This window comes from Eublepharis macularius, chromosome 2, assembly GCF_028583425.1.
Source record: "Eublepharis macularius isolate TG4126 chromosome 2, MPM_Emac_v1.0, whole genome shotgun sequence".
Taxonomy (NCBI): domain Eukaryota; kingdom Metazoa; phylum Chordata; class Lepidosauria; order Squamata; family Eublepharidae; genus Eublepharis; species Eublepharis macularius.
The window spans coordinates 75,738,004-75,760,905 of NC_072791.1; the positions used below are offsets into that span (position 1 = coordinate 75,738,004).

Below are 22,902 nucleotides of genomic sequence, written 5' to 3' on the forward strand. Positions count from 1 at the left end.
GTTGGGAAATATGATTTGTGTTAGTTAAAATTATTCATATTCATACAGCACAAAGCAATTCCATTATTCTTATCAATTATCCACTGCTAATATAATTTTAGCATTGCAACATTAAATAGTGAATTTCTTGGGTAACTGCAGTGCAAGATGTCTTAGAAAAACTTGCATTTGGAAAAAAAAAAGCTTTCCAGTTTTGGATAGCATGACTGACTGTCAAAATGATCTCAACTTAAACAGCATGAAGTAGTATACAAATATTCTATATATGCAAACCTCTGAATATGAGTTCTAGGAGGCAGCATCAGAGGGAGGCCTTGGCTTCTATGCCCTGCCTGTTAGTCCTCCAGAGTAACCAGTTGGCTGCTGCGTGAAACAGGATGCAGGACTAGATCAATCATGGGTCTGATCCAACAGGGCTATTCTTCCTGAACTAATAGAAAGGTTCCAATTTCTAATGCAATTTTTAAGTAACTGGACACCCAAGTCCAAGACCAGCCTTCTTAATACTGGACTACCTGACCAAATGCCATAATAACAGACACTGGTGGGATAGAGAGAACCACACCTGAGAAACCAAAGCTATGTAAGAGAAAATTTTCATTATGCATTTTTAATATATTTCTGTGAATAGGAACTATGAGAATTAACTATTTAAAAATATTCCCAAAACTGTAAATCTGGAAATGCCACATCCATACTATGACATTCTTCTTTTGAAAAAAAGAATGTAGTGTAGCACACCATTACAGGGCGTTCTTGTAGTAATTTTCTATTTCTCACACAATGGCACAATTCAGTGGTTATCAACATGTGGCTCATGGACACTCTTAATGATTGCTGAAAAGTTAAAATTCTAAGTTTCTAACACAACTGTGGAAAGGTCTGGAGCCATTTTGCGCTGTACATTGCAGAAGGATTAACACTGGTGGTGATTGCTGAGCAAATACCCAAAGTGTGAAAGGGAGATAAATACCTGAAGTACTCAGGAATATGCCGGAAAACTGTACCCAGCCACTGCTTCCTGACACATGTCTAGTATAAGTTTAGGGAAGCATGTCTTTCATTCATGCTTTATATATCTGCTATAGCCAACATTGGTGTAAATCAGCTGCTTCATTAAATTGAAAGCAGCCCTAGAAACCAAATGGTAAGTCAATTCTTTGTGACTTTCCTGGATCAAAGATGAGGCTGGTGTGAAGATTTGCATTTTCAGTAGGCTATGAAGTTTCCCTATCAAAATGCCACATGAACCAGATTTTCAAATACATGGACCCTGCTGAGAAAAAGGCTTTTACAGAGTCAGTAAGTAATTTTTCAGAATTATACTTTTTTAGAGATGGTAAGATTTATCAGCCTGATGCAGATCAACTTAATAAATAAATTAATTCATGGGAGCGGATGTTGCAGTGGAAGTGCCTCTGCTTTGAAAGTCATAGAATCATAGAGTTGGAAGGGGCCATACAGACCATCTAGTCCAATCCCCTGCCCAGTGCAGGATCAGCCTAAAGCATCTCTGACAAGTATTCATCCAGTCTCTTCTTGAAAACTGCCAGTGAGGGGGAGCTCACCACCTCCCTAGGCAGCTGATTCCACCTTTGAACTACTCTGACCGTGAAAAAGTTTTTCCTAATATCCAGCCGGTACCTTTGTGCATGTAATTTAAGCCCATTGTTTCGGGTCCTACCCTCTGCTGCCAACTGGAACAGCTCCTTGCTCTTCTCCAAATGACAGCCTTTCAAATATTTAAAGAGAGCAATCATGTCCCCCCTCAACCTCCTCTTCTTCAAACTAAACATTCCCAAGGCCCTCAGCCTTTCCTCGTAGTGGAAGGTTCCAGATTCAATCTCTGGCATCTCCAGTTAAAAAGGACCAGATAGTAGGTGATGCAAAAGACCTCTGCCTGAGACCCTGGAGAGCAACTGCCACTTTGAGTAGACAACACGGACCAATGGTCTGAATCAGTATAAGGCAGCTTCATGTGTGCTCAGCTTTCCTTTGGCAAGGCATAAAGAAATGAACAGCCATTTTCAATGCTGTATCAAAAAGATCAGGGCTAACTGAATACCTCTGTAATATCCTATCCTGCCATTTTGACTATCACTAAATTACACAGATGACATTGGTAACACATGGCAGCATACTGCTGCCCTATGTCTACTCCTTGGCTTCCATCTGGCCTTACACAAATTCTATTCTGCATTAAAATGTTACATTTAACTATGTAACTATGTTCTAATTAATTACTCCAGGCTGCATATTATCCCACAATAATTTACAATCAGGCTGTAGCCTCTGAAGGTTTTTTAGTGCTCAATCCTTGTTTTTTTCCTCTTTTTTTGAGGTAACATAAAATCTGTTAGGGTTGGCATTGGTAACCAGACAGTTGCTTCACTTAACCCTCATTATCCGTTGTAGCTTTGGGGTGTGGGAAGCAGTTCACTTGATTCGCAAAACAGCTTGCTGTTTTACAAAGGTAACTGCAGCAGCTGAAGATGGATTGGGGCAGGATAGCAGCAGGAGTAGCTCTGCTGGAGAATACAGAATGAACCAGTGTTAATTTAATCCTGCTTCCACAACCTCTCCGGCCAGTACTGACTATTCTGAACAATGATGGTAAGAGAATTCATAGCAGCCAGCAGCCGCACCTCTACACAGCCTTTCAGCTTGTTATCCAGGCTCAAATCCAGTGATGAGATGAATGAAATCCGGCCCTCAAGTCAGAGTTGACTTACGGCAACCCCTGGTGGGGTTTTCATGGCAAGAAACTAACAGAGGTGGTTTGCCATTGCCTGTCTCTGCAACCGTGGTCTTAGTTGGAGGTCTCCCATCCAATTACTACCCAAGGCCGACCCTGCTTAGCTTCTGAGATCTGACGAGATCAGGCTCTCCTGGCCTATCCAGATCAGGGCTATGTCCAGTGATGGGCAGGAAAAGTTACGAACAGTCTCCCATCAGAAAAGAGTATCTTCAAAATGTGTTTCAAAATGAGGTAGTAGTAGCATTTATGTTCTGATAACTGATGCTCTATACAGCCACAGTACACGTGCAGAGCAGAAGTGCGCAATATATGCACAAGTTTTTATGACTGTTTAGAAGAAATTATAAGGGTTTGGATTACAATGGTTGTATACATTTAATCCAGAAAGAAAAACAATCAGCGTGTGCCTGCACAGGCCAACCAGTGGGTGGAAACTAGTACTATAAAGCAGATCCTTAACCAACATGTTCATTCTGAACTACTGCAATGCAATAATTACAACTTTGTCAATACCTGTGTATGAAGATTTAAGAGACATATCTTTCCAGAATTGATCACTTGCCGGACAGAGTCTATGCTAGTGCCATACAGATTCTTCTCAAATTCACCATGCTCAATAAACTTCCCAGCTGCTATGTCAGCCTCAAATACTTGTCGTGACACAAAATGGTAATCTCGGCCAGCTACTTCAGTGTCTCTCCTATTCCGTGTTGTATCTAAACGCCCCCCCCCAACAAAAAAACAAATTAAGATTATTAATTTTTAGAGACGAGAACAATGCAGAAAACATTTTTATGTTAGTTTGCAAGTCTTTATAAGGAAAAGGAACAGCTACTTGAAAATAAATCTCAGCAGAATATTTTGTGTTAAATCAACAATGCCAATCTTTAGAGCTGTTTATCCAGAAATGCTTGCGAGCCCTAAACCTACTGGGCTCAGAAATACTTATAGCTTTCTCTTTAGTGTGCATAACATATGTCCAGTCATGCAAAGGCAAGCAGCACAAAAATGTATCACATGAAGGAAGGAATGTTATATGCAGCTGAAACTCCTGATGCATATGAATGATGACAACTGCATCTGTGGAACTGAAAATTTAATCAAGTAGCTGTTAGTAATTTACATTCTTGTGGATTTTACTTTAAAGTAGCCTAATATTTCCAAAATACAATAGTTTCAGCAGCACACACACACTTGTTTAATGAAGAATTTACTAAAACAGCTTCTATCCATACTAAATTATAACATGTTCTTGATTTCAAGTGACAGGGTCAGGCTGTAGAGCAACATCATTGCACAACGTAGCGGTTAAAGTACTGGATTAGGATCTAGGAGACCCAGGTCTAACTGACTGCCCCAACGCTGTAGAGTCCCTGTGCAGATGTTGGTGTGCCAGCAAACAAAAGAGAGCGGGGGAGGAGAGTGGGGGGAGAAACTTAGCCAGACATGGTGGGAGGACCTGAGCCCTAGCAGCGGAGAACTGCCCTGGCATGCTGAGCAAAATAGTCTGAGATGCTGCTGCTAAACAAGTGTGCTGGGGGTTGCCTATCTCTGCTGTAGGTTTGACTTCAGAACACAGGACCAATGGTAATGTGACCAAACCGTCAAACTTACGAGGAACTGCAGAAGCAAACCGATCAACTTCATTATTCATTAGCCTCTGCCGCAGTTCATTCTGGCCGCAGTTCTGTGGTCCGATCAAGACGATCGGTCGTTTCCTATTTGCTGGTTGGTGATAAAGTGACATTTCCTCGTAAGTCAAAATCTCCTCATTGTCATAATCTTTAGAAAGGAAGACCAACATAAAATGTGAATATTTTTCCAAAATAAGCATTAATTAACATGATATCCAGTAGGAAGGGACTGTGACTTAGACCCAGGGCACAAGCTTTTCATGCACAAGGTCTCAGGTTCAATCACTAATACCTTCAGTTGAGACGATTCTCATGTCTGGATTACACAACAGTCTGAGGCACATTCATATGAGCTTGATGTTAAATCTCTGAGAACATCAGACTATATTTTCAGGCCATAAGCGCTATCTAGATGGTGGTTCTAATTTAAGCAATAACTATTTTCTTCCTTTTCTTTTGAATTTATATGGCATTTTATACACCCATGGGTTTGGATTCTGACTAGATTTCTGTGGGTACAAGGGGAGGGGATGATCTCTCCTGATTCCTCTTTCTTGTGGCTACTTAGAACATACCCCCAAAATATTGCTTCTAAGGGCAGGAGATACTGGGAAGAGCTTCAGCGAGAATCAGAGGTTCTCCATGGGGGAAAGCAGTGAAAACCACCACCCCCTCCTTGCACCTATGGAAATCTAGATGGGATCCAAGCCACAGTCATCACATCTTATGGCAATGATTTTTGTAAGTTAATATACAGTTCTATTAAAAAATTCTAAAGCACCATACAACTTGTCATCTCAGAAAGTGTTTTAGCTACTATTTTCCAATACTGAGTGAACATAGATTCAGAGGAGTTAGCCATGTTAGTCTGTAGTTGCAAAATAGTAAAGAGTCCGGTAGCACCTTTAAGACTAGCCAACTTTATTGTAGAATAAGCTTTTGAGAACCACAGCTTTTTTCGTCAGATGCATGGAGGGTATGAAGAAACTGACCAGAGACATATAGGTGGCGAGGGGAGGGCAGAGAGGGTGCAGGGAGTGAGGGCCATGTAAATGTAAATCAGTTGCAAAAGTCATGAAAGAGGCACCTGACAAAAAGAGCTGTGGTTCTCGAAAGCTTATACTATAATAAACTTAGTCTTAAAGGTGCTACTGGACTCTTTACTTAGTGAACATAGTTACTTTTACCAAATATGGCGTATCATTCCTTCTGCATCAGTACATTCCTAAAATTCCTTTTGTGTGTTTTATGTATTTTACAGTTTTCAGGGCATTCGATTTGTATCCAACAGCCTCTCAGCAGTTCACAAATAAAGGAAGATTCACAACAACAAACATCTTCAAATAAACACAGCCTCAATTTTAAAAAATTAATAAAAACAACAGGAAATATAAATACAAAAGAAACCATCTCAAAAATTAAAAATCAAATCAGTGGGAACACACAAATCAAATCAACAAAATATCTCAAAAGAAAATTTTCTGCCACTGAATCTTAATTTTAACATGTCTCTTAAATTGATAAATAATCAGTATAATACAGATCCATCCAGTTATTTCTATATTGTTTGGAAAATATGCCTTCCAATGTCTTTTACCCATTCGAATGTAATTATTTTTTTTATGGTGGTTTTTGATAGTCATTTTTTTTAATCTATTATCATTGATAATCTTGGTACACTGGCTCTATTGACACTAATCCCTTCTCACCACTCTAATTAGTGGGTAACAGCTGTTCACTGCATCATCCAAAGTACTGAGCATTTCACACATGCATAGGAGCTTTTCATCAACCTCTTTCCAATGGCAAACCCCCAAGCCAAAGGTTGGGAGGATCCTAGGACAGCACCCAATAAGGCTGCCATTAGAAGGAAAAAAAGCATTTTGCACGTCTTTCTGGATCCCAGTAAAAAATAGATAGGTTGCATACCTTGAAGAAGATATAGGTACAGTTTCTCAAGTGCTTTGAGAGCATGAATTCAAGGATATGGCTTTTGAGGCTTATATACAGATATATATATATACATGCACACACAATTGTATGTAACAATCTGAACAAAGGGAGGAAGGGGAAGAAAAAAAGGAAGTGAAGGAAAGAGAGAGAGGGAAGCAATAGCATATTTTATATTTGAGTAACAGTGCAATTCTCAACAGTTACACCCTTCTGAGTCCATTGAAGAAAATTCAGTTGGTTGTAAGTGAAGTTTCTTAATTGCTTGTTTGTAAAACCAGGGGGTGGGGGTGGGGGTGGGGTAGGAAAGCTATAGGGAAAAAGTGACTACATTTCTAAATACTTTGAGTTGGATCCTACCAATCCATCCCACTGCCAGGAACTTTTTTCTTCTGCTGGAGGAGGCGCTTTCTATCCACCAACAGAATGTCCTGGTACCAGAAGAACACAGCTGTAGCAGCCAATCCTTTAACTAGAAAAAAATCTTGAAATGCATTCTGAAATATCTTACCATCATTTTTATTGGCATTATACAAAACTTTTTTCCGTTTCTTTTTGTTTTTCTTTGCACACCAAAGTTTCCCTAGAAATTTAAGAATATATATATGAGATTCAAAGTTGTCCAAATATAATTGTCAATCAATCAATACTTTATTGCTTCAGCACAGCTATAGCAAATAAAAGTACAATATTATTAATACAAATTACTACATCATAAAATTTAAACCGAAATGGACAAAACTCCATCAAGATCTTTAAATCCATAAAATCCATAACAGCATGTAGTATAGTATAATACTACTAAAGGGAACTTATTAATATCTTCAAGTAAATTAAAACTTACTTCCATAGTCTTAACTGTATTTTGTTTACCGATGTTACAAACTTTGCCACTTGCACTGTAATCCATTTATATAATTGTGAAGTTTTTCTTAGGTGAAAATCAGAACATAACACTCATATTACCTCCAAATATCACATAATTGATATACTAAATGTCAGCCAACAACATGAAGGTCTATAAATATTTGTACTTTTTATTTGCCCTTCATATCAATGTCGGCCTCTCACCTTTCGGGTGGGGCGTTCTCCCCACCATTGCACCTTAATGTATTTGGTTAATTTATTTTATCATTGTTTATTGTATGTTGATTTCAGAATTATTGTTTTCTTGTTTTTATTGATTTTAACTGTTGTTCACCGCCCAGAGCCCCTGAGGATGGGCGGTTTATAAATCGAATAATAAATAAATACTGTGGTTCTCTTACCAGCAGCCCATTGTTAATAACCTCACTTTACAAAAATTAATTATTCACTCTCTTGATCATTCTTTATAAAGGCTGAATTTCTTGATCACACCATCATGACAAGGAAAAAAACTGAAAGGCACCATGCTAAATACAATTCAAAGGCTATTTGGTCCTGTTGAAGACCAGAAGTTGAACTATCCTGTACAGGAATTATCTGGCTCTTTCTGGGAACAGAACAGCCCTTTATGGCACAGTATTTATTTATTTGCTTTATTTACAGGCTGCCTTTCTTGTTGAAACCCAAGGAGGATTACAAAATCAGAAAACAACATAATAAAATAGCATGTAAGACATGACAAGAAATGCAAAAATTGGATTACCAGACTTAGAAAACAAGGCAGTAAAACCAAGAAATGCATATAATAAACAATGCCCTAAGCTACACTCTTGTCCCTTTGTAAAAGTATCCTCCTGAACAATTCCACTTTATCGCAGCATTATTCCTTTTATTAGAATTGACCTCCTGAACAGTTCCATTTTACACATTCTTGAGAATGATAGAAAGATTGGACCTCGTCAAGTAAGCCATAAAGTGGAAGCCACAACACAGAATGATCAGGTACAGGCATTTGCAGGGTGGCACCTCTAGCAGACTTTGCTCAGCTGTTGCAGTGGGGCATACTGGCAGAAGTGGTCCTTTAGGTACGTGGACCCCAGGGCATGACGGGCTTTTGTAAGTAATACTCAATATTTTAAACTGAACCTCGGAACTGGTAACCAATGGAACAACTGCAGAACAGGTCTAATATGCATAAGTTGTTTAGTTCCCAATAATAATCAAACACTGACAATCTGTACCAGCGGGAACTTCTTGGTTGTATCTGAGGGCAGGCCCATGTAAAGTGCATTACAGTAGTGCAGCTTTGAGGTTACTGTGGCAGGGATCCACATGACCAGATCAACCTGGTCAAGGAAAGGAGCTATCTTCCAAGCTAAATGAAGATGGTAGAAAGCATTTTTGTCTCTAATTAACTTGCTTCTTTAGCAATAATACTGGGTCCAGTAAGACCCCATGACTCTTAACTGCATCAGCAAAGGTCAGCTGAACTCCACCAAATGTGGGAAGCAGAATGTCCTCCAAGATCTTACTCTTCCAAACCAGCATCACCTCTATCTGGTTAGGACTTAGTTTCAATTTGTTCATCCATAACTATTTAACCACAGCCACAAGGCACTGGCTCAGGACCTTTACAGCTTTGCTAGGCAATTTGGACAAAGAAATATAGAGTTGGGTGTTGTCACCATGCTACTTCTAGATCCCTACATAACCAAAGGGCTGGGATATATTGCCAAGACTTCAGCAACAGATGCTTAGTCAGTTCAGCCCCTCCTTTAAGCACGGGGAGGTAGTTGTGGGTATGTAGTATTTTGGCCTGCCCTCAGAAACCTGGGCTGGAGCTCAAGAAGTAAACTGATATATTTTTCTGTTTAAACAATGACCAGCTGTTGCAGACATTTCATCAAATGCTTCACCTACCTGATTTTTCTGGTTCTTTATCTTCCTCTATAGTTTGTTTCATGGCTTCCCTCTGCTGCTGAAAGCTTTTTCCTTAATTAAAAATACACATACAAAGATAATTATAAATAATGGGAAACAATTCTAATTTTCTGTTCATGTGGTGCCATGACAATCTTGTCACTTAAAAAAGGAAGGGTCTGGTTATATACGTGGGTGCAACTATCAAATGAAGTAGCTAACAATGAAGTTAGTTCTTGGCTAGAACCTGGCTAGCTCAATAGAGCTTGAGAATTTTATTATTATTGTTGTTGTTTATTTATAGTCTGCCTTTCTCACTGAGATCCAAGGCTGATTACAATACTGCAAGGGAATACAATATAATCAATAGCTAGGACATTCACAGAGCAAAATACAACATAATCAAGTTAGGACATACAATGGAAACAGATACAATAGGGCATGGGAGCCGCAAATATGAAAAACTATTAACAAAGCCTGTGGTAGGAAAAATACAATGGGATCTAGAAAGGGGAGGGTGGGCAGGCAGGCACTGTCTTCTCCTCCATGACTCATCTCGGCCAGGTGAAGGGAGCGGGCATTGCCACCTGCTCAGTACCTGATCCCAGGTGGGTGAAGGCGGGGGCAGGCATTGCCACCTGCTCTGCTCCTGATCCCAGCTGGTGAAGGTGAGTGGTGGGCATTGCCACCTGCTCCACTCCTGATCCCAGCTAGGTGAAAGGGGGCGGGCATTGCCACCTGCTTCGCTCCTGATCTCAGCTGGGTGATAGCAGGAGGTGGGCATTGCCACCTGCTCCCCTCCTGATCCTGGCTTGGGCTTTCCACCACCATGCACTCTCTGGAGGGTAGGCTGCCTCGCCTGGGCTTTTCTCCATGGCAGTGCCCCCTGGGGGTGCACCAGGGTAGGAAGTGAGCTGTCTGGAACACGCTTACTCTTTTATGTAGTAGGACTTGCAGAAAGCCAAACACACAGATGAAACCTTTTCTGAATATAGGAGTAAGTAATTAATATGACATATTTAGCAACACTGAACTCCCCAGTAGGAAAATGTCTACCTCAGCAGATAGCATCCAATAGCCTAGTCTATAGTCCCTTTCCTTTATCTATCTCTCTGAGCTACTACTTATGACATAGCCCTATAACCTGAGTAGACAGCCCTCCTGAATGCTTCAGTTTTGCATCATTTGTGGAAAATCAGGAGAGTGGGAGCTTTCCTGACCTCCTCTGGCTGGCCATTCCACAAGGTGGGGGCTACTGCAGAGAAAATGCTTATACGGGCAGTTGTTGATTTAGCGTAACTGCAGGGTAGTATCTGCAGAAGACCAGACAAGCTCCAGCTTCTCAGGCTGGACATAAAAAAATTGTTGGTATGTATACAATTTTATTTTGTAAAAATGGCTTACTTTTCAACATTTTTTTTTCATCCTAAGAAAATATATGCCAGAAGAAATCTAAAAATATGCCAGTCCAAGGTAGTGACCCACAAGACCTTTCCAAAATCTACTGACTCGGCCAAGAGCCAACTTGGTGTAGTGGTTAAAGTGTTGGTCTAGAATCTGGGAGACCCTGGTTCCCACTATGCTATGAAGCTTGCTGCGTGTCCTTGGGCCAGTTACTCTCTCAGCTTAACACATCTTGCAGAGTTGTTGTAAAAGTACATAGATGCCTACTGTCCTGAACTCCTTGGAGGAGAGACGGAATAAAAATGTACTAAACAAACAAGAAACCAATTAATTTAGCTCTAGCTCTTCACAGTAAACGAAATCTAACAGCAGATATTATCAACACGTTATCACTGATGGACACCATTACTGTTCACTAGCATGTTAAATTTCTTTGGAAGTAGAAGGATTTGCCCTGGACAAACCAACGATCAGCCACTTCCTCTCTTTTCTTTATCGCACTATTGGTCAGTCCTTCCCCTTTACTTACCAGGTAGACATTTGGGTAGCACTGCAACCTTCCAGCCACTTCAAACTATGGGATGGTGCAGCAATTGCATAAATGATTTTACTAGTATTAAGCAAAAACGAAACATTGTAAAGACCTTACCTGAAGGTTTCTTCTCTTCAGCAGGGCGAAGGCAGCAAAACTTGTTAGGTCACGCCTCCTCTTACTCCAGGCAGGGCTATGCAAATTTTTGTGTATGCCTTCTGAGATTGTGTGCATGCTTCCAAATAGCATCATAGATATAACCTTACTAAAACATAATATAACTGCAACAACAGCAACACTAAAAATTGGGTGAGAGAATTGGATGCCTTCACCCCACTGAAGAGAAGAAACCTTCAGGTAAGGTCTTTACAATGTTTCGTTCTCCCTTCTCCCAAATGCAGCCTCTACAGAATTCTGCTGATCAATTCTATAGTGCCTTACGAAAGTGTTAAAGGATGACCAGGTCGCTGCTCTACATATCTCCTCTACAGGAGCCCTGGTAGAAAAGGCAGCAGACACAGCTGCTGCCCTGGTAGAATGAGCTGTCACACTCATGGGTGCCCTGAGGCCTTGGACCCATGTGCCTTGTGAATGCACATTCTTATCCAGTAGGCTATGGTTGACTTAGAAACTTTTTTGCCTAAATTTTGTGTTCCGTGGAAGTCAAAAAGAGAATCAGATTGTCTGATAGTGGCTGTTCTTTTGACATAAATATGAAATTCCCTCCTGACATCTAATATATGCCATAGCACCTCCTTAGGATGCTTGGGCTTAGGGCACAATGAAGGTAATGTTAATTGCTGATTTATGTGATATGGGGAGAGTACCTTAGGATCAAAAGAAGGATCAGTTCTAAGTAGCACTGAATCCTTATGAAAGGTACAAGGCTCCTTCCATACAGAAAGGGCCCCTAGCTCCGAGACCCTCCTTGCTGAGGTAATGGCAACTAGGAAGGCAACTTTCCATGATAGAATGTTAAGTTCTGCAGAAAGCAAGGGTTCGAAAGGTGCCTTTGTGAGGACCTGCAACACCTTGGACAGACTCCATGCTGGAAATCTGTGTTGCACAGGGGGTGCTAGTTGCATTGTCCCCTTTATGTAAAGTCTGATTTGTTTATCAGAAAAACAGGGTTTCTCACCTGTAACTGTTGATCGTCGAGTCTCTTCTGTGCAGACACACATTGGGACTGCGCAGGCGCAGGCCAGCCGCGGAAAAGATTTTTCTAGCTCTAAGAGATGTGAGGGGGACGTTCGGATCCACCGCGCATGCGCGCCGGTGTTCCCGCCAATTTTGAATGCATATATATCCGAACGTCCCCGGCATTCCCTCAGTTCACCTGAGCCGCCGGAGAAACAATGGAAGAAACCAAGCACTCACAGCGGGGCAGGCGGGAGGGAATGTGTGTCTGCACAGAAGAGACTCGACGATCAACAGTTACAGGTGAGAAACCCTGTTTATCGTCTTCGTCCTTCTGTGCAGCCCCACATTGGGAGAGTAACTAGCATCTCACCAATGGGGGCGGGTGTGAGTGTCTACTTGAACAAGGACTGCAGGACAGCTGTGCCCACAGCCGAGTCACGTCGTGCATGCACATCCACAGAATAGTGCTTGATGAAAGTGTCTGCAGTGGACCATGTCGCAGCTTGGCAGACGTCCCGGAGCGGCACTCCTCGTAGGAAGGCAGCAGAAGCAGCTTGCGCTCGAGTGGAATGAGCGGTAACCAACAAGGGACACTGGACTCCAGCATGCTGATAGCAAAGTTTAATCGTAGACACAATCCAGCGAGAGATGGACTGGGCAGAAGCAGGTGAGCCCTTGCGAGGGCCAGAGTAACACACAAACAGGGCAGGAGACTTCCTGAAACATTTGGTGCGGTGTAAATAAAACAATAAAGCACGCTTTACATCCAATGTGTGTAGTGCTCGTTCCCCTGGGGATGAAGGTGTTGGAAAAAAGGAAGGGAGGAACACCTTTTGCTGTAGGTGAAACCTTGAGACTACCTTGGGCAGAAACTCCATGCTAGTGTGGAGCATGACAGTACCAGGGAAAAACTGCAGGAAGGGAGGGTCACACCGCAGGGCAGACAGCTCCCCAACACGCCTAGAGGACGTGATTGCCACCAGGAAAGCCACCTTCTGAGTGAGCAAAGGCAGGGGACAAGAAGATAGAGGCTCAAAGGGCTGGAGCATCAGCTGGGAGAGAACCAGGGAGAGACTCCATTGTGGAATGGGATGGGCCCTAGGAGGGAAGGTCTTGAACAGGCCCTTCAGGAACTGCTTGGAAAGCCAGTGAGTAAAAACTGTCTTCCCATCAATCTGCTCATGGAAGGCAGAGATTGCAGCCATGTGGACCTTAATACTGGAAAACGCAAGGCCCTGGGAGCAGAGATCCAGGAGGTAGTCCAGGATGACAGGGAGCGGGCAACTAAAGGGAGAAACCCCCTTTGGGGCCAACCACCGGGAAAAACGTGACCACTTCCTCTGGTAGGACAACCTGGTGGACGGTTTCCGGGCATTCAAGATCACCCCAAGCACCCCAGAAGAGAGGTTCATTCCCGGTTGCCCAGAAGCCAGGCAGCCAGATTCAGTACAGCCACATCGTGATGCCACACCCCGTCCCTGGTTAAGAGGTCCGGGGCGTGAGGCAGGGGGAGGCATCGCCCCTGGGACAGGGAGAGCAAAAGGGGGAACCAATCCTGGCGAGGCCACCGAGGGGCAACGAGGATACAGCGGGTTCGGTAGGCCCTGACCCTGGAAAGAACCTTGTACAGGAGCGGAAAGGGCGGGAAGGCATAAAAGAGCCCTGGGGACCAAGGTATTTGGAAGGCATCCCCTAGGGAGTGGCGGCCAATGCCGGCCCGGGAGCAGAACAGCGGGGCCTGTTTGTTGCGGGCAGTGGCGAAGAGGTCGACCAACGGCGTGCCCCATGTGCGGAAAACCTGGTCGAGGTAAACCCTGTTTAGGGACCACTCGTGCTGAGGCAGAAACACCCTGCTCAGCGCATCCGCCGAGGTGTTGAGATCCCCGGCAATGTGAGGTAGTAGCAGGCCGTGGTATTGTCCGACAGGACCTGAACCCTCCTGTTCCGAATGGCATCTGCAAAAGAAGCGAGGGAGTAACGGATCGCCCTAAGCTCAAGAAGGTTGATATGCATGGATGCCTCAGATGGGGACCAGATGCCCTGAGCCGAAAGCTGTCCACAGCGCCCCCCCCATCCCAAGTTGGAGGCATCGGTATAAACCGTGACCTCGGCTAGGAAGGGGCCGAAAGGACAACCTTCAGACAGGTTCCCAGGGACAGTCCACCAGGCCAGAGAGCGCAGCACCACCCTGGGGATGGAAAACCTCTGGTGCTGACCCATGGTGAGGGGGTTGTACCTCCGGACAAACCAGTTTTGCAGAGGCCTCATACGCAGGCGCGCAAAGAAAACCACCCCTGTGGTGGAGGCCATAAGGCCCAACAGTGTCTGAATCAAAAGGGCCGTCTGATACCGGCAATGCATAAAATGCCGGGCCAAAGCGGAAAGCCTGGCCAACCGGTCAGGGGGCAGGTAGGCTCTACCCAGCAGGGAATTGAAATGGACCCCAATAAACCTAATGGCCATGCCTGGGGTCAGGATAGACTTATCCCCATTAACCACCAAGCCCAGCCTAGCCAGCACGGACAAAGTGAGGGCAATATGGGCATGGAGAGAGTCAGGCGAGGGTCCCACCAGGAGCCAGTCATCCAAGTACGGGTAGATAAAGCAACCCTGGGACCGCAGGTATGCCACTACGGTGGCCATGCACTTTGTGAACACTCTGGGTGCAGAGGCTAGCCCGAAGGGCAACACTGTATATTCATACACAGAATTCCCATACACAAACCGCAGGTATTTCCTGTGGCCCTCAAATATAGAAATGTGGAAGTAGGCATCCTTCAGGTCTAGAATGGCCAGCCAGACGCCCACTTCTAGGAGTTCCATGACTCGCGCCAGGGTCAGCATGCGAAACTTCTCAGCCTTCAAATAACCATTGAGGCCTCGAAGGTCTAAGATGGGCCGGGAACCTCCACCCTTTTTATCCACAAGGAAGTATCTGGAGTAAAATCCCCATGGGGAAGTAGAGACATTGACCACCCGGACAGCACCTTTGGTAACCAACTCCATAACATTATTGTGTAACACAACATCACAACATGGAGAACAACGGGGAGGGAGAGAGAGAGGGGGTGCATCCGTAAACATTAACTTGTAACCATGGGCCACAATGGACAGGACCCAAGCGTCAGAAGTAACACGTTGCCAACAGGGCAAAAAAGGTCGAAGCCTGTCCAGAAACTGGGCAGCAGAGGAAGCACCCTCGGAGGCCAACGGGGGAGCGTTCAGGCGCAGTCAGAAGACCGAGGGCTTCTGCGCCGAGGTCGAAGGATTGGGCGAAGAGGGCTGTTGCCTGCCCTTGGACCGGCCGGAGCGCCTGGAAGGGTGACGCTGCTGGGCAGAGTAGGATCGGTGACCGTAGGACTGGCCCGAGAAGAAGCGCCCTTGACGCTGCTGGTAAGGCTGGTAAGGGGTCTGGTAGGATCGGAACCGACCATAGCGATACCTCGGACCCGACGACTGGGCAGAGGGGGCGACCCCGAGGGACTTGGCCGTCTGCTGATTCTTCTTCATCAGGGAGAGGGACTCATCCGTCTTCTCCGAGAAGAGCTGGGGCCCCTCGAACGGGAAGTCCTCCACCTTCGCCTTCTTCTCCGGAGGCAGGGCCGTGGACCGGAGCCAGGCGTGCCGACGCAGGACCACCGAAGTTGCCATCGCTCGCGCTGCAGAGTCGGCGGCGTCCTTGCCAGCTGTCATTTGCTGTTTTGACAGCTTCACGGCCTCGGCTTGGAGGGCCTTAACCAGGTGGCGGCGATCCTCCGGGAGGTCGGAGAGGTAAGAAGACAGCCTCTTCCACAGGAATAGATTATAGGATCCCATTATGGCCTGGAAGTTGGCAATACGGAATCCCAGAGACGCGGATGAGTAGAGTTTCCTGCCCACGCCATCCAGCTTCCTGCCTTCCCGGTCCGCCGGGGCCGACGAGGAACCGGAACGGAACCGAGCCTGACCCTCCTCAGCCACGATCGACGAGGGTTTCGGGTGATTGAAGAGGTACGGGCAATCATCTTGCTTTAAACGGTAGTACCGTTCCACCTTCTTTGCCGTCGCGGACAGGGACGCCGGCGTCTGCCAGAGCGCGAGAGCGTTATCAACAAAATCCTCCACAGGGGGAAACGCCACCGACGCGGGGGACCCGGAATACAGCGCCTCCAGCAGCTTACTCTTGGGCTTGGAGGTCGTGGAGGAGACGTCTATCTCCAGCGCGGCGGCCATCCGCACCATTTGTTCGGAGAATAGCCTGTAATCGTCATTCGGGGACGATGAGCGGGGCCCACCCACGGTGTCATCCGGGGAAGGATCCGAGGCCGCGTCTGAAGAGCACTCCGACGGTGACGCCAGACCTTCATCATCCTCGGAATCCGAAAACTCCGGCGAGGTTTGCGTCGGAACCGAAGACCGGTGAGCGGTCGGGGCCGACGGATAAGTTGCAGGAACCGGCGGTCGCAGAGGCAAGCCCGGAGGTGGAGGAGCGGGTGCTGGGAGCCCGACTGGCTGAGCCGGAACGGAGACCATCGGAACCGACGGATGTTGCAGGAAGGGCAGCGACTGCTGGAACCACGCCACAAAATCCTGCCAGGAGGTCATGTTCCCAACCCCCGCGACCGGTTGGCAAGGGGGCAGAGGAGCAGGCACCGGGGCAGGCCAGCGAAGAGGCATCGGAACCGACGAGGTAGACGGCAGTGGAACGGAGGCCTCTGAAGGCGCCGGGGCGGACGGCAGGGAGCGCTCAAAAGATTGGAACGGATCCGGGAAAGGCGGAAACGGCACAAATTCCTCGGGAACCGACGGAGGAGGCGTGCAAGGAGGCGACGGGGTGTGGAGACTCACCACATCGTCGGGTATCAGGACTGGTTCGGCCGGAGAACCAGGCAGCACAGTCGGAGCTGGGGACAACGCACGGTCCTTGGCCCTCGACTTCGCCTTGGCCTTCTTGGACGGGGGTTCCGAAACAGCCTCCCGAACCGAAGGCTTGGAGGAGGACTTCGGCTTGGGCGCGGAACGCTTCTTGGCCTTCCGGCTCGAAGGACGATCCCCGGAACCGGAATCAGGTCGGGCCTCCGGAACGGGTTGCCCCGTCGGTTCCGAGGGGAGCGGCTCTGGCGACTTACGAGACGGCGCCGGTGACGGAGCGGCGGAGCGCGGCCTATCTCCCGAAGAGCCTGACGGCTTGGGGGGGAGAAGGTTGGCATCCCACAAGAAGGCACGGAGCCTGGCCTTCCGATCACTCCTTGCCTTCGGAGTGAAGGACATACAAATGGAGCAGCGCTCGACAACATGCCCCTCGCCCAGGCAGATGAGGCAGAGCTCATGGCCGTCCGAATGGGTCATCTTAGTGCCGCATTTATGACACTTTTTAAACAAAGATGTCTGCGACATAATGAACGGTATCTCCCGACAGATGACAAGGGGAAAATACCGACCAGCAGAAGAAAGGATCCAAAACTCCGAAGAGACGCTTGAAACGAACGCTAGACAATAGAACCTTTTCGACGGCGGCGAAAAAGGAACTGAGGGAATGCCGGGGACGTTCGGATATATATGCATTCAAAATTGGCGGGAACACCGGCGCGCATGCGCGGTGGATCCGAACGTCCCCCTCACATCTCTTAGAGCTAGAAAAATCTTTTCCGCGGCTGGCCTGCGCCTGCGCAGTCCCAATGTGGGGCTGCACAGAAGGACGAAGACGATGCTAAGTTACCTAATCCTCTTTTGTTAAGCAAAGCAGCAATGGCTGCTACTTGTTGTTTCAATGTATTGGGCCTTAGACCTTTTTTCCAACTCATATGTGGAAAGAAGATAACCTCCTGTCTAGATGGGTTCCATGGGTCCTTATTTTGGCTAACAGATCAGCAATAGAAGGTTGCTCATGTATAGTTTTATATTTTCCTGGTGGCCAGTTGTCTGGCCTGGAACATAATGTCTGTGATTTCTCTAGGTAGTTCTAGTTCGAGGTCATTCCACTCTGTCTCCATGCCGTCAATTTTATCCAGGATGGATCCGGATGATAGATTGGTCCCTGGGACAGCAGATCCTGCCTGACTGGAAGTCTCCGAGGTTTCCTGATGGACATCTGAATCAGATCAGAAAACCACATTCTCCTCAGCCAATATGGGGCCAGTAGAATGATGTCTGTGTTTTCTTGCCTTATCTTTGCTAGTACTGTGGTGATGATCGGCAGTGGTGGAACGGCATAAAGTAGGCCTTTTGGCCATGTCCAATACAGGGCATCTATCCCTTCGGCCTCTCTCTCATCAGACCTGGACAGGAAACTTAGCACTTCCCTGTTCTTGGTAGTCACAAACAGGTCCATCACTGGTGTTTCGTAATGTTAGGTGATTTCCTGAAACACTTGGTCGTTCAGAGACCACTCTGCCTAGTCCATGTCTTGCCGACTCAACCAGTCAGCCTGTGTGTTTAATGTTCCCTGGATACGCTGAGCCAGAAGACCTTTTAGGTGTTTTTTCTTCCCACTGGAAGATCTGTACGGCTTCCCGGTGCAGAGGAAGGGCTCTTGTTCCTCCTTGATGGTTTGTGTGTGCTTTGGCAGTTATATTGTCTGTTCTAACCAGCACAGATTTCCCTCTGATCTGCTTCCGGAAGGCTAGCAATGCCAGTGTTATTGCTCTGAGCTCCAGCCAATTGATGCTGTTCCTTCTTTGTTTGGGACCATTTCCCTTGAACTATCTTGTCCAGGCAGTGGGCTCCCCAGCCTCTCAGGCTGGCATCCATTGTGACTATGATCTGACTGTTCGAGCAAAGGGGAACTCCTGGAGACAGATATGACAGAGATGCCCACCATATTAGAGAGCTCTTTAATGCCGTAGTCAGCATGATGCTTTTGTTTCTCTTCTCCCTTATATCCCTTTGGTAAGGAATCAGAGTCCACTGCAGTGTTCTCGTGAGGAACTTGGCCCATGCCACTAAGTGTATTGTAGATATCAGAAGTCCCAGAAGCTGTGCTAGCATCATTAAATCTGCTTTCTTTTGACGTAGTAAGGTTGAAAATAGTTTTTTTTAATTTTTAATTGTCTTTCCAGTGGCAAGTAGACCCTAGATACTAGAGTGTCTATCTCTATTGCTCTCAGATGTATCAAACTTTGTGATGGAATTATCTGACTCTTTTGCTTGTTTATCAGAAACCCATGGCCTTGGAAAAGCTGCACTACTGTTTGTGTGTGTGAGCTGCACTTCTCTTTGTTTGGTGCCCTTAAAAGGATATCATCCAAATAGGGATAGATATGTATTCCCTGCTGCCTTAGGGCTGCCACTAAGGTAATCAGTACCTTCGTATAAACACCCTTGGAGATGATGACAGTCTGAAAGGGAAAGCCTTGTATGGACAGTGCTGTTCCCTGAAGGCAAAAAGAAATTACTTTCTGGAACGTGGGTGCATGGGAATGTGTAGGTAGGCTTCCTTGCGGTCCAGGGATGTTAAGAAGTCTTCCTGTTGTATTAACTGCAAAACTGACTGCAGGGATTCTATTCTAAATTTCTGCTGTGACACACAGAGATTGATATCCTTTAAATTCAAAATAGCTCTCCATTCCCCCTATTTCTTGGGGACTAACAAGAGGATAGAATATGCCCCTTGGAAGCGTTGTTGAAAGGGGACAGGCTCTATCGCTCCAATTTCCAGCAGGTGCTGTATTGCCTCCTGCATCAGGTTTGCTTTGGCTGTATAGGATTCGGTTTCGCTTTCTCAGCCATGCCGGACGCTCCTCTCGGCTGGTCCAGGAGGAAACGACCGGGCACCCTGACCGGGCGGCTGATCCGTAAGGATTAGCCCCCAGGACTCCCAGGGAGGGAGCCAGGGTCCGGGACGCGGCGGGAAGAACTCCCCGAAATCAATGCGGGGGGGCAATTGCCCGTTTGTCCCTATGGAGGCCGGCAGATGTGCGCGGCGCCTCGAGTGCCGCCGGGCAACGAGAAACGGCAAGTAAAAGAAACAGGCGGAAGCCTGTAAACAAGCGAATCCCTTCTGTTCTACAAGCGTTTGTGAAGGAGAGGTTGATCTGAAGAAGACTCGCTCTTCCCCTTCGTGGAGTTCCAGAATTTTGTTGGCGCCCCCCCCCAAAATGGCAGCAAAGAAGCAAAGTCCCGCTCTCGGTAAGTCAATCTCGGCTACCTTGCAGAAGGGGGAGTCGCTCGAAGAGTTGGTGCGCAGGGCGGTGGTGGAAGCCATAAAACCCTTTGTTGACAAGCTGAACGAAACTGATCAAAGGGTGGGCTTAATTGAAAGCGAGGTGAAAACCATTAAGGCAGCAGCGGGGGGGGCAGAAAAGTCTGCTCTGGAAAGTGCGTCACTTGTGAAGGCTACAAAAAAGGAGCTGAAGTTGGTGGAGAACCAGCTGATCGGGCTACAGGTGGAACGAACGCAGACAATTTTGCGTCTCCAAAACGTGAAAGAGGAGGAAAATGAGGATCTGTGGGATTTGGTCTCGGAACTACTGGCGACACCCGCGAGGACGACTAAAGAAGAGGTTAAAAGCACCATTTTGGAGGTCCGTCGGGCTTCTTCAAAATATGCAACAAAGCGACAGTTGCCTCGTGAGATCATTATTGACTTTTCATCTAAAAAGATTCGGGACACCATCCTATATAACTCATACAATGCGGATTTGGACTTTATGGGTTTGAAAGTCAAGATTTTGAAGGACGTTCCATTTCTAGTCCGGAAACGGCGTTTTAAATATAAAAAGTTTGCAGCTCTTCTGAGGGACCATGGAATAAAGTACAAATGGTTATTCCCGGAAGGAATATGGTTCAGATATAAAGATCAGGCCTATAAGATATTATCAGAAGATCAACTAAAGGATTTTGAGAATAAAAACCCAGAACTCTGCTGCACCAAGAACGAAGAAAAGGAGGAGCCGGAGGGGGGGGGGGAGGAGGAGGAGAGCATCGCAACAGCAGTTGCACAGAGAGAATTGCGTCCGGGACCTAGAAGGGGGAGGAAAGTTTAATCAGAATTTGAAATGTTTATTTTCTGTATGATTAACCACTCCATCATTATTCTATGGAGCTATTTTTGTATTATGACAGTATGAAGGGAAACATTGAAGTGTAGTGTTTAGTGTTTGTAGTTCATTCCCCCCCTTTTCTTTTTCCACCCCCCTTTGCCCCTTCCCTCTCCCCTTTCCTTGTGATAGTCTGGTGTAGTGTTTTGTAGTTATGAAAAATAAAAAAATTTATAAAAAAAAAAAAAAAAGGTTTGCTTTGGCTGTATCCAAGGGTATTGGTGACTGTATGAAGTGATGTGTGGGAAGTGACACAAACTGGATCTTGTAACCGACCATTACCATGGATGACCCATTGATCTGTGGTGGTCTTTTCCCAATTGTTGGTGAAAAGTGAAAGTCGTCCCCTAATCCTGGAGTCATGCTGAAGGTTTTTTGTTTGGAGTACTTGAGTCCTGGTGTTTTGTGTTCGGGAAGTGGCTCCCTTGGAATCTGGACCGGTAAGTAATAATGACATTAATAAAATTCGATTTATATGCTGCCCTTCAGGACAACTTAAGATCCACTCAAAGAGGTTCACAAAGTGCGTCATTATTATCCCCACAACAGCAAACACCCTGTGAGGTGGGTGGGGTTGAGAGAGCTCCAGAGAGCTGTGACCAGCCCAAGGTCACCCAGCTGGCTTCAAGGGGAGGAGTGGGGAATCAAACCCAGTTCTCCAGATTAGAGTCCCGCACTCTTAACCACTACACCAAACTGGCTCTCGTAAATTGCCTTCCAGGTCTTGATTCCCTGTTGTCTCTGGGTCTGATTGGTGTCCTGTAGGAATGAAAGGACTGAAAAGATTTTGATTTGTAGTCCTTCCCTTTATTAGAGAAAGCAGATGGCATAGCCTTCTTTTTTTCTCTGGTTTCAACCAGAACTTTGTTAAGTGCACTTTCTCCAAAGAGCAGACAACCAGAATATTTTTCAGTGGATAGGTTAGACTTAGATAGAGTGTCTACCTTCCAGTGTTTCAGCTAGAGGTTCTTTCTTACAACAATGTTTTCTGCTTGGGCTCCGGCACAAAATTGGATGCTGTCCTGTGAAGTAAACTGGGCAGCTCTTTATTTTTAGCAGAGACCTTTTTAGAGCCAGTAGATCTGGTTCAGGCTGTTGTAGTAAGTCATCCGTCCATATTACAATTGCATGGGTGAAATTGGACAGGACTGCTGAAGCTCTTATTGCTAACGAAGCCACCTCACATGATTTTTTGAGGACATGATTTTTTGAGGACATATTCATTCTTTTTGTCCACTAGGTCCTTCAATACATTATCCCCATCTTTTGACAGAACGGTGCTCGAGTGCAGTGCAACCACAGGAGCATCCACTAGATTCTCCATGGCCTCATCGGGTAAAGAATAAAACCTCTTTGCAAATGAATGCAGAGTAGACCCATAGCCAGAAACAGACCATTCCAAACATATGATTTCATCAAAGTTCTCAGGAAAAGGACAGCTGGACATCTTTTTTGGTGTTTTTTAAAAGCCTCTAGTGTCCAAGCTGGTTTCTGAAGAGTTTTCTCGGCTGGGAAAATTTAAAGTGGTAACCACCTTTTAAAGCAGCCTCTGAAAGTGCTCTGGCTGGAAGAACCTGGCTGAATTGTCCTTCATATCTGACTCCTCCCCTGAGCACTCTCCCTCCTCTCTGTCTGATGTCATGGTAGCTGAAGGGATAACTGACAGAGAATCCTCTGAAC

The 22,902-nt window shown here is 46.0% G+C and overlaps 1 protein-coding gene across 4 annotated transcripts in view; it reads right to left on the minus strand.

Annotated features, from left to right (window-relative positions):
* The window catches only part of PALS1 (protein associated with LIN7 1, MAGUK p55 family member), a 98,318-nt gene that overhangs the window by 6,366 nt on the left and 69,050 nt on the right, over positions 1–22,902 (minus strand). For all 4 annotated transcript variants that reach the window (XM_054971539.1, XM_054971536.1, XM_054971537.1 and 1 more), the window contains 4 exons: positions 9,130–9,201; positions 6,854–6,925; positions 4,373–4,540; positions 3,272–3,474 (listed from right to left, as the gene is read on the minus strand). In XM_054971539.1, coding sequence (XP_054827514.1) covers positions 3,272–3,474; positions 4,373–4,540; positions 6,854–6,925; positions 9,130–9,201 — 515 coding nt within the window. The remainder of the gene's footprint in view (positions 1–3,271; positions 3,475–4,372; positions 4,541–6,853; positions 6,926–9,129; positions 9,202–22,902) is intronic.